The following is an 11,541-nucleotide window of genomic DNA, read 5'->3' as shown; positions in this document are numbered from 1 at the left end:
TTCAATTTTTTTTTTTTTTTTTTGCTCACATTGTGTGTCTGAAAAGGGATGGGAAAGTTTTTAATCTTGGGGCTTGGCCAGCCGACAAGAGGACCCAGTGGGTCCAGTGGGCAACGTCAACTGGGTGGTCCGGAGTTAATGCCCTCTCCATTGCACTCCAAATTAGTGAAACTAGTTGAACTCTAAATTCACGGAGTATTTTTTCTTTTTTTCTTTTTCTTTGAAATTCTTGTTTATAGGTATTTTTATGGGACTACAACCAAAGATGATAGCATGTGGGAACTCTGTTGCTGTTTTTTCCATGGCCATCAGATTCCTAACTGGGCCTGCTGTCATGGCCATCGCTTCCTTTGCCATCGGCTTACGTGGAACTCTCCTCCGTGTCGCCATTGTTCAGGTAACTCCCAAATTATGATGGTCACCTACTTCAAATTTAATATCTTACAAGTTTAGTCGACAACTAATTCGAGAAAATAATTGAGATGGGGAAAAGTGGAGTACTACTGATATTATTAAGTGAATGACTTTAATGAGATATAACTTTAGGCACATGAAATGAATATTGAAAAGCTGGTGATTGTGTATAATATCCCATGTGCTATGTAGGCGGCATTGCCTCAAGGAATTGTACCGTTCGTGTTTGCTAAAGAGTACAACGTCCATCCAGCAATTCTGAGTACAGGGTAAGCAAACCCCATCTCCCAAAGATGCCTGTTTTTTTTGGTTCAAATGATCGAGATTTTGGTACATTTTTTGTGACATTGCAGAGTGATATTTGGGATGCTGATAGCGCTGCCCATTACTTTGCTCTACTATGTTCTGCTGGGTCTGTAAACTGCTTTCAACTTCAAATGAATTTCTTTCATATTTCTTAATGGTTTTGAGATGAAGAAGAAGATGATAGAATATATAGAGAAAAAGTTTGACAGAAGTTGAGAGAGATGTCAAAGTTTCATCAGCTTTACAGAAGATTTTAGAACAAAGAGAAGAAAAAGGCATCGCTCAAGGGAGAGACATAAAAGGAATACCCAACCCAGCCAGGAAAGGCAAATCTTCGATCGTTGCCGTTTTGGGTGTAAATTTCTGACTCAAATGGGAGACCAATAGGTTTCTTAATTAGTTTTTTTTTTTTTTTTTTTAACGTGGGAAAAAAAAAACATCAATTATTCTTAATATTGGGTTTGTTTGGCTTTAGATTTACCAATCATTTTGCGTTTGTCGTCTTTTTTTTTTTTTTTTTTTTTTTTGGGTTTGTAATTTTATTATATCATATTATACTATATTAGGCTGCTGATTTTGTTGCTGATTTTGTCACCTTCCCTTTGTTTATACAAAGAATTTACCACCTGATTATAATCACAAGTCTATTTTCAGTACCTTTTGTGAGATTGAATAATGTAATAATATCCATTGGTTTGTTAAGGTATAATGGGCCAACTTGGTGAGTATGGTCCACTAGGGGTCATTGCAAGTATAAATATTGGAAAAAGATACTTGTCGCCTATGAATGGGAGTTATTATTCATTTATTAGTTCATAAAAAGTTTTAAGCTTTTTTCCCCACTTTTTAAAAAGAACCATTTCCAACCATACATAAGATGTGTGATCTAAGTTATGACTATGTCTAATATCAATATGATTTAATTGGTACGGTATCGTCAATGAATTAAAAAATTTAATATGTGACTCATATATTGTAATATTAAGAATCCGAGAAAACTAGATAAAAATTAAAATGATAGCAATCCTAGGACATATAGACCTAATAGACAAAAGGCTTTTATTAATATTTTCAAATTCAACTCCTACAAACAAATTCTATTTCCATGCTTATTTTGAAAGAAATATGAAAATCTAGTTACAAAGTTTAGACTTAAATTGAAATAAGTCTAATTCGAATCTTACCCTTAGGGGTCTATATATGTCTTCTAACCTTTATGTTCTTTGACTTAGATAGGCTGCTTTTGTTTACACACAAAATAACCGTTATCTTGAGTTGAGGTGCTACCTCATAATAATTTGTGGGACAGTATGATGGTGTTTGCTAGCTTGAATATCATCCATGAGAGGTTAGCTATCAAACTCTCTCGTAAGATTGTATAGTCACACTAAGTCTGGGTGGGAATGACCCCTGAATGCTTGCCAACTATTGTGTTTACATGCATTGTTCCAATCCCCTTTTGAGGACGTGTTCGACTGTACAAGGTAGAGAATTTGGTCATCTCGATGTGCTACACTATTTATCCTAAGCTAGCTTGATGGTACCTATACTACTATTGCATGGTAGGACGCTACTATCGCTGAGAGCGTACATGAGGAGATAGGAGTCAGAGACTTTGATGACATCGTTATACTTGTAACACCCAAAAAATAAAGAAAATTAGCTCCAAGAAGAAGAAGAAAGAAGAAAGAAGAAAGAAGAAGAAGAATAAGAAAGAAGAAAGAAGAAAGAAGAAGAAGAAGAACAAGCTACCCAAGAGAGCTGAATACCCTGAGCTTAAGAATGGAAGTCCAGAACGTCAATGACGAGGTAAATAGCCACCTTAGACTTTTCTTAAGAAATACTTCTAGGAGTCACTTGGATTTCTTTATGAACCCTAAACCAAGTATGAATTAAGGATATACAAAAGAAAAACTCAAAGAACCGTGAGTTAAGGCACTGAACTGATGAAATTGCTCGAGATTTAAGTAACATTAAAATAATCTGCTAAATAAACTCATCTGCCTATGAAATTTTAATGATGATCATATTATAGCATGTTGAGATTATATATGAAATTTGGTAGTCATTAGATAAAGATAAGTAGTAAACCAAGAAATGGTGTAAAATGATCATAATGCCCCTAACGTAATTTACCTTCGGTTCATAACCTAGATGACATCCGATTGTTATGAAACTCTGGCGTAGATATTTATGATGTTTGAAAGCCATTAGAACACGTTAAGTAGCAAAACCAAGAATTAGGGAAAAATGACCCAAATGCCCTTAGGACTAATTATGATGTTTCAAGGTCTATACATGCTCCAATTGACCTACTACTTTCTATAAGGCCTATTTTTAAAGAAATAAAGATATGTACGAGGTTTTAAGTTGCTTAGAGCAGGTTTTGAACCTAAACCAAGTTAAGATCCAAAAACATCTAAATGAAACACCTCACGACTCAAAACCCTTTTAGAAGCCTCCAAAAAATTCATTATGACTCTATACTTTCTAGAATAATTCATGATTATTATTATTATTATGGGTTCATATGTTCATATGTTACAATCTATGCCTCAAGGAATTATGAACCTTAGAAACTTACAAGATCGAGAACCAAAAACAATACCATACAAGCTCTACAACTACCAAGGTAAGAAGAATGCTATGTACTACTCAAGGTTAAGGGACCAAGATCCTCAAACTCAGAAACTAAAGAATGCTAGGTAATAATCTAATTATGCCCAATTGTGAGGTCAACTAAAGAATGCTAGGTAAAATCCTCAAACTTAGAAACTAAAGAATCGATTGGAATGTAAGAAACCTTGGATGTAGGTTTTTAGACTATGCCATTTGGAACGCGTGAAGCCTTGGGTATAGGTTTTTAGACCGTATTGAAGGGTAAGCTCTAAGATGAGGGTTCAAACTATGTCGCTTGGAACACATGAAGCCTTAGACTTAGGTTAAGACTATGTCGCTCGGAACACATGAAGCCTTGGACACAGATTTTCAGGTTCATGACTAGTACCGTACATCCTAGGAGGTGTCTTGGAGAAAGAATCAAGAACATAGCAAGAACCTAGAAAGTAACCAAGAATAAGATAAATATCAAGGACTAGAATATGGATCAAGACCCAAGTTCTAAGTACAAGAACCAAGAACTAAGAACTATAGTACTAAAGCCCTTAGATCAGAACCAAGATTTCAAAATCCAAGAACCAAGGTCCTCAGGATAGACCATGATAAGAACCCACAAAGCAAAAACAAGAACTAAGTAGCCTAAGTACTTACCACAAGAACAAGAACAAGAAAAGAAAGAGTGCGATACCCTAACATATCAAAGACACAATAAAGAGCCTATAAGTAGGCTACTTATTGAGTCTTTATACACATTCCTTATTTTCTATTTTTTTTCAGGTAATAAGAAGCTAGTCAAGGTCGGGAGCGGACTCTAGAGCAGATGTCATAGACAAGACTCACCTGTCGTCCTCAACCCTTTTGTTTTAAAATGTTCTGTGTCGTTCCTTATTCTGTGTTTAACTGATGTGTTGTGTTTTAAATATTTATTTATGAATTTTATTTTGATATAATCCTTTTTCTACTCTTATATTTCAAGTAAAGGAAAGACACCTATACTGTTGACGGTGGCGTCACGTTAAAGGTCATAGAAATTGCGTTAGGGTAGTTACATTTTATTGGGTAGATCTTAAGTTAGTTTAGGGCATCATTTTTAATATTTTCCTTAGTGTTATTTTATTTTGCATTGAATATTTTTTTGTTATTTTATTTTAAGACTCTAATGCAAACATACACGTCTATGACATCATTTCATAAAATTATTTTAAATGAATATTTTCGTATAGAAAAGTTGCGTCATGCATATGGTCGTTTGGGTAGAAACTTTAAGGTTTACCTAAATTTTTTTAAGTAAAAATGGAGAAGTTAATAATAATAATAATTAACATAAAATAAATAAAATTTTAACATAATCTTTTAATATTTGGTATTGAATTTGAATAAATTTGTATCAAAATTAACTTGATAAATGTTTGAAATTTCAAAGGTTTGAGATATGAAAAAAAATTCATTTTTTTCTTCTAAAAGTTTGAAGATTATGTTTTTTTACAGAATTTTATTATTTTTTCTCTTTTCTACGACTATAAAATTAAAACAATTTTTTTCCATCTTTCTTTCATCAACAACTAGTTTCATTTATCAAGTACAAATAATTATTTAGTTTTCTCTCCATTTATATGATTGTGTGAAAATTGAGAAAATGAAGGCATATAAATGAATCGAGACTATGTCTGAATAATGACCATCATTAAGAAGTTTCACATTCCTTTTCAATGGCTCAATCATACGAGCTCAATGGGTAAGCGTGTTTTGCTTGAAGCATTTCTATGTTGAGTGATCTCTTAATAATTTTCCTGAGATACATGTGAGTGACGAAAAAAACATGTTGGAAGTATTTGTGTTGGCTTGTGGGGATAGTTTTCAAACTTAAAAGCGAGAAAGGTAATGTGGTCCTGTCGCATGGGATACAAGGGAATGCCGGAAACATTAAATTTCAAATCTTAATTTTGAATCTCGATCCAAATCCTAGACATGGATCATTACATCTTTAACTTAACTTTGAGTTCTAGAGTCTGTATGTGAGACATGAAACAGAGTCACTACAAAAGAATTCCAGGAGTTATGAAGTATACACAAAACGGAAGTTTTCATCATTGTTATATATATATATTTCTAGATAAAGAGATCAATTGAGGAAGAAAGTATTCTCGGTCGATTGCTAAGAGGACTACATGTTTTTTTTAGCTATTTTTTAAGCGATTTTATTAAAATTATTGAAGTTTCGATTGGGAAGAAGGGAAGGATTGGACCAATAATGCACATATATCATTTTCTCAATGATTAAACAACATTGGATTCATTAGATATGGGGTACAAGGGTGCACAAATCTTAGGTAGGGTATCAAAAAGATCGAAAAAGAAGTGTCAAAATGAGTATAGTTAAGTGGTAATTCAAAGGAGAGATTCATTAAATCTAAAAAAACTAGGTACAATAAACCTCCCAACCAAAAGGGATAAGCAGATTGGACAGGCCAACACGAATACTTCCCACCCGAATAAACCTCCGACCAAAAATTTGAGATCATAAGCTCCAAAAGCCCTCAATAATTGTCTTCAATTCCATCAACTTTATGCTCCAATTCCTTCTTATATTTGAAACCCAGCACATATCAGAGAACCCATTGAGCCACGCAAAATCCACCCAATTCCTCCTATTCCTCTCCCTTCGCACGGTTAGACGAACACGACTCTCCACAATGGTATGATATTGTCCACTTTGAGCATAAGCTCTCATGGCTTTGCTTTGGGCTTCCCAAAAGGCCTCATGCCAATGGAGAGTGTATTATTAGATTATAAACCCATGACCATTCCCTAAATTAACCGATGTGAGACTTTTATCATCCAACACGCACAAGGTATAGCGTATGTGTCCAGATAAAATAATAATAATAATAATAAATCAATGGTTTCCTTTGATTGGGTCATGGTTCGGGTTTTGAATTGTTTATTCGACTCGGCCAGTGAAGAATGGGAGATTTCGGTGAGTCGGTGGAGATCATACATTCAAATGTTTCCACGCTAAATTGAGTTGTATATGTTGTACCCTAATGTCACAACTAAAATACTTTGATACCAATTATTGTATATTAATGCCACAATCAAAATGCTCTCATATCAATTGTTGTGAAAGCGAAAACAAGATTGATTGTACTCACACTCACAAATATAAATTAAAACAAAGAGACACAAAGATTTACGTGATTCAGAAAGAAAAAATTTCCTTACATATACAGGTGGTAGCCAATTAATAAAAGAGACATTTTTTTTTATTGAATATCGGAACTGCAAGTAATCATGCGTATATGTTGACAAAGGTGATTGCTCGTAAAAAGTTTTAACATTGCTTGGATCTAATAAATGTTGGATGGAAGAAGTAGCCTATTGACTTGGCGACAACGAAACCGGTTATCTACTTGGGATCTTCTAACAAGATGGATATTGATTTAAATTGTCATATGAAGAATAGTTTCATGAATGTTTTGAATTCATGAACATTTTTTTTTTTTTTGTACATTTCCCTCTCCTACGTATATATTGGAATTTATTTATTTCCTCCCCATTCATTTAGTTCATCATCTATTTGGGTTAATCTTCCATTTTAATACATGAATTATCTTGATTAATTTGATGACATTAATGCTTCTATGCGTATATAAATGATTGTCTAAAATATTGAGATGCATTGAGATTCAGGTCATTTTGTATTTACCTAGTGGCATTCCAGAGGAATTTGTTGATTGAGACTTTGTAGTGTGAGATATACTGTTTGTAAACACTTTGATTATTGAGATTAATTAACTCTCATTATGTGGAAACTTTTCTCTTGGAACCATGTAAATTTGTGCGTTTGTTTATTTAATCTCTGTTTGTGGTTTGTGAATGTGAACAATCTTACTTCCTCTTCGATTACAAAAATATCTCCACAAGTTTAGAGCCTATCGTAAGAGTCATCATAATTGGAACATTTTGATATACATTCATTCATCAATTCATCATCTGTTCGTCGTCCTCACCACTTGTTTCATTGGAGAAAAAAATTGTAGGTTTAAAAAACCTTCTATTTTTTGGTGAAATTAATTTGGTTGATTTTGGGATGGAAAACTTCTATTTTTGTGAACAAACCAATCAACCATGGCTCGAACACACGTCGAAGAGGGCCTGAACATTGTTTGGCAACGAGGCAGAGAGGGTTCGAACACAGGGGGTGAAGCAAGAAGAGAAAAAAAAAAAAAAAAAATCAAACGTGTGAGCATTTGATGGGGTTCGAAGGCGTGTTGTGTTGCATGTAGGAAAATCCAAAGCATTTGAGTTGAACTAATATTGAAAGAAAGTCTCATATTGCTAGACTCAAAATCAAGCGTATGGAGCTATTGCACCATCGAAGGAGGCACGTAGCCAATCGCACAGGATTGCATGCTTAGAACCCTCCCCGGCCGTTGTGAGCCATGTGGTGGGTTATTTTTCCTCCAGTTCAATGGTTTTTCGAGCTTCAGGAATTTTTTGAAGTTTGGGACATTGGACGAGCATAAAAGGGAATGACTTAGTTACCACGAACAAGGTTGTTAGAATATGCTAGAATGAGAGTATGAATGAACTACTTGATATAGCTAGAGAATGCATGATTAAGACGTTTGAATGAATTAGAGCATGATAAATATGATAGGTGCAAATGATTGAAAAAACCGTAGAAAGAGAATTTAGTACTACACACTATATAGGAAAAAATTTTCTACACTAAGAACTCTCATATGAATTTAAGAATTACGATTTAGGTGATTAACTGATTCTAAATCCTTGTGTGAAGTTAAGAATATGGTGGTAGAGCTAGTATGGTTTTATGATGACTAAGGTCAAGATGTTTCCCGTAGATCGAGCACTCAAGGATCGTGAAAGAATATCAAAGAAATGAACCATAGTGCTCCCAAAACCAGATTAGCTCTAGGAGCTAGTCTAAAAATACTTGAAAACGAGAGTCCAAGCTATAAACCGTCAAAATGCACTAAATTATGTAGTTCACCACCACGACATTTCAGAAAGATTATGATAGTTTATCATGCCTATTAGCAGTTGTGAACGGTATCATCAGAGCCAGATCGCTTCTTGTTCACTACATCATTAATGCTATTAGAGACCTATATTCGACCTAATATTACCTATGTAGAGTGGTAAGAATTCAGGAACTTGTATCGCCGAGCTCGACCTAGATCTGTTAGATAGGATAGTGCCTCAAGACTACTTCAAATGCCACTATCCCGTGCGGAAATAGGTCAAAAGCCTTTTAAAGAAAGTTGCAGCACCATAAACCCATTCTAAAAGGAGACGAGAACCACAAAGGTAAATTTAGTAGTTACGTGTACAAGGAAAATTTAATGTGACTTTATGGTATTGTGGAAGATTCAATAGCTAACCTTAACCATACACAAATGAGGTTTAGGAAGTAGAATATCAAGATTTCTTTTATGAGATTGAACTCTGATGAGGTCACGACTTCGAGGCAATGTAAACTAGCTAAAGAAGAAGATAGAAAAGTTGGTCACACATAGCTCAATTTAGCCATTGAAGCAGATGTATGACACCAAAATAGGTGAATAATTTCTAAGCCTCAATCCGGATTGATGCAAGTATGAGGAAGATTTTCATACTCTGATTGGCTTGTGACATATGGATGAAACCCGTTTAGAACTTCTTGGCTTTTAGAAGCTTTGATAGTTCCAAAACTTAGACCAACACTCCATAAAGTCCAAATATGAAAGCCTTTGATAACTAATTAGGTTATAGATGTTATTAGAGCATAAAGTAAACTACTTAGGGAATATTTTATACTTATTAGTTATTACTTTTTTTTTTTCTTTTTCAAGTACATGTTAGATTCACTTGTTGAGGGAAGGGAAGCATTTGGGAGTTGTGTGGTCATTGAAGAAGAATATCTTGAGACACCGGTACTCCAGTTTCTGGATTGATATTTATTTTTATATCTCTTCCTTGGTTCTCCATTTTACAATAAACTTTCAAATAGGCTTTTGCAAAATTTTTTGTTTTCATCTTTTAATGTTGTGTTGTTTTTAATTTTTTTAAAAATTATTGTACGAGCTAAGGTTCTTATATAATCCCTTGTCTTCACTTAGTGTGAATTTGCAGAGTCTCTCTCGACTCGTTCCTACACACAATAGTAACTCCTCAAGTATCCATGAAGTTTAGGTCTCGTGATACCATATCATCCTTTATGTCATCATGCTTGTTTCAGTCTCACAATCAAGCCTACAAGAATGCTTTGATTTAAGTCTCGTAAAACTACCCTAGCTCTAGTGTCTGATTCTTGACATAGTACATTCATACATGATTTGTTAGGAAGATAATTCTAGCAATCACCTAAAGCATAAAATTTATAAATGACTACTTAGGTGACGCGAGATTTCTCGAGCTCGCTTTTCCACTTGTTAGAGACTCCTATGTTTGATGTGTTGGTTGGAGGGGGGATTCTTGTGGCTTCGCGCTCGATTACATCATACTTTAGGAGGAAAACTCGCACTCCTCGTGCCACGTGTCTCTTGCTAAGAAGCCTCCATGTGCACATTCTCTTGTTCAAGCCCTAGTGACGACGTAGCTTTTAATTTTATTCCTAATTATTCTTTGGTCATATTGTGTCCATTGTCATGGTTGTACTTTTTCAATTGTGCGGCATTGTGAACTTGACGTGCTCATGACACGCCTTAAGAGAAACTAAAGCCTCAATTTTTTTTCCCTACTTTTTGGCTTTATCAGACCTTAGGGTTTAGGGTTAAGGGTTTTCCTTCGCCAACCGAACATCGCTTGTACAGAATCCAAGCTTTTTCAGCCACATACGCCGCCTGCGTGTGCATGTTCAATCACCTGTAACACAACTGAGTTGCCTCTACATTAGGCCAAGTCATCTGGCTCAACCTTGCTTTCGATTGGGGCCAAGGTCTCGTGCAACATCGCATCCAACATTATTTTGGTTCCCAATCAACATCGCCCATATGTCTTGTCACCATCCCAAGTCACGAGGTGTCATTGGTTATCGCAACTCACTCGGTCACGTGTCATTTGTAACATTGAGATATCTTGAATATCCATCCATCTGGGTTCTATTGAGGCATTGGCCCTCATGTGCCCATGTCATATCATTTACAGACTTTGTACCAAATAGCGGGTGCATAATCCAATCTCCAACATTTGGGCTAGGGTGTAATATCATCAAACAAGTGCCGCTCGGTACTATTCTTGAAATACCCATATAAAAGAAAGTCACCCGAGACACTCGTCTTGTAATGCTTGCCCACACTATGACAAACGCATGTGCCACATGATAGCTCGCTTTGGCCACAGGACTCAGTGGTGGTGGAGAGTTGACACAATGTCTTCCCCTAAGCTACATTTTGAGACATTTTCAATCCTTCTCAAGTAGATGCCAATTTGGTGAATGATCATACGGTGTCGTGGAGCGTCCATACGGTATCTAATTGACACCAAATTTGACGAGTATTCATATTTCATATAGAAGGACATAAGTCCAAAACCCCATGCCTAAATTTCTTTTGGAACCCCGACTTTCGAGGTTAAGGTCCGAAGACCTACCCGACCCTTCAACAAGCTTATCTATGACACTCTTGTCTACTCGTTGCCCCTAACTTACTTATGTCTCGTTTCCACTTCAATGCACACGTAATATTGGTGTGTTGAGTGATGCATCATCCTCCTCGATCGCATCATGACATTCTTCTGTATTAGCCCTCGTGTGGCTAGATGGGTGCCTCGTGAGGGTCACCGCTTTGCTTGACTTGACGTGAGGGTCACAACAATGTCCACTCCTATTTATCAATTAAATCTTCCCTTTCCAACCCATAGGCACAATATCTTCCCTTGAACCTAAGGAGCCTGAAATTTGAGAATTAATTATCTTAATATTACTCAACTAAATCTAATTTATTTTGAAACATTTCACATGCTTTACTCTATGCACACACCCACCCACCCTATCCTTCAAATGGGTTGAATGAAATATGTCACTTCCTTCTCTTTTTTTACCAATAACACAAGGCCCTTCCATATCTTCTTCCCCTTTCTTTCTTTTACGACTCCTCATTTTCTTACCATTTCTTTTACCTCAAATCCATTCGATTTACATATTTTTATGCTTCAACTTTCAAAAAAAAAAAAAAAAAAAAAAAAAAAAAAAAAAAAAAA

General features: G+C 35.4%; 1 protein-coding gene across 2 annotated transcripts in view; it reads left to right on the top strand.

The window, feature by feature from the left end:
- The window catches only part of LOC111487005 (auxin efflux carrier component 4-like), a 4,062-nt gene extending 2,758 nt beyond the window's left edge, over nucleotides 1-1,304 (top strand). For both annotated transcript variants that reach the window (XM_023134207.1, XM_023134206.1), the window contains exons 4-6: nucleotides 240-397; nucleotides 607-683; nucleotides 768-1,304. In XM_023134207.1, the coding sequence (XP_022989975.1) occupies nucleotides 240-397; nucleotides 607-683; nucleotides 768-834 (302 nt within the window). In that variant the 3' untranslated portion in view covers nucleotides 835-1,304. The remainder of the gene's footprint in view (nucleotides 1-239; nucleotides 398-606; nucleotides 684-767) is intronic.
- Nucleotides 1,305-11,541: the final 10,237 nt, after the last annotated feature.

The sequence above is a fragment of the Cucurbita maxima genome, unplaced genomic scaffold (genome assembly GCF_002738345.1).
Source record: "Cucurbita maxima cultivar Rimu unplaced genomic scaffold, Cmax_1.0 Cma_Scf00012, whole genome shotgun sequence".
Taxonomy (NCBI): domain Eukaryota; kingdom Viridiplantae; phylum Streptophyta; class Magnoliopsida; order Cucurbitales; family Cucurbitaceae; genus Cucurbita; species Cucurbita maxima.
This window is presented reverse-complemented; position numbering and strand designations above follow the sequence as displayed.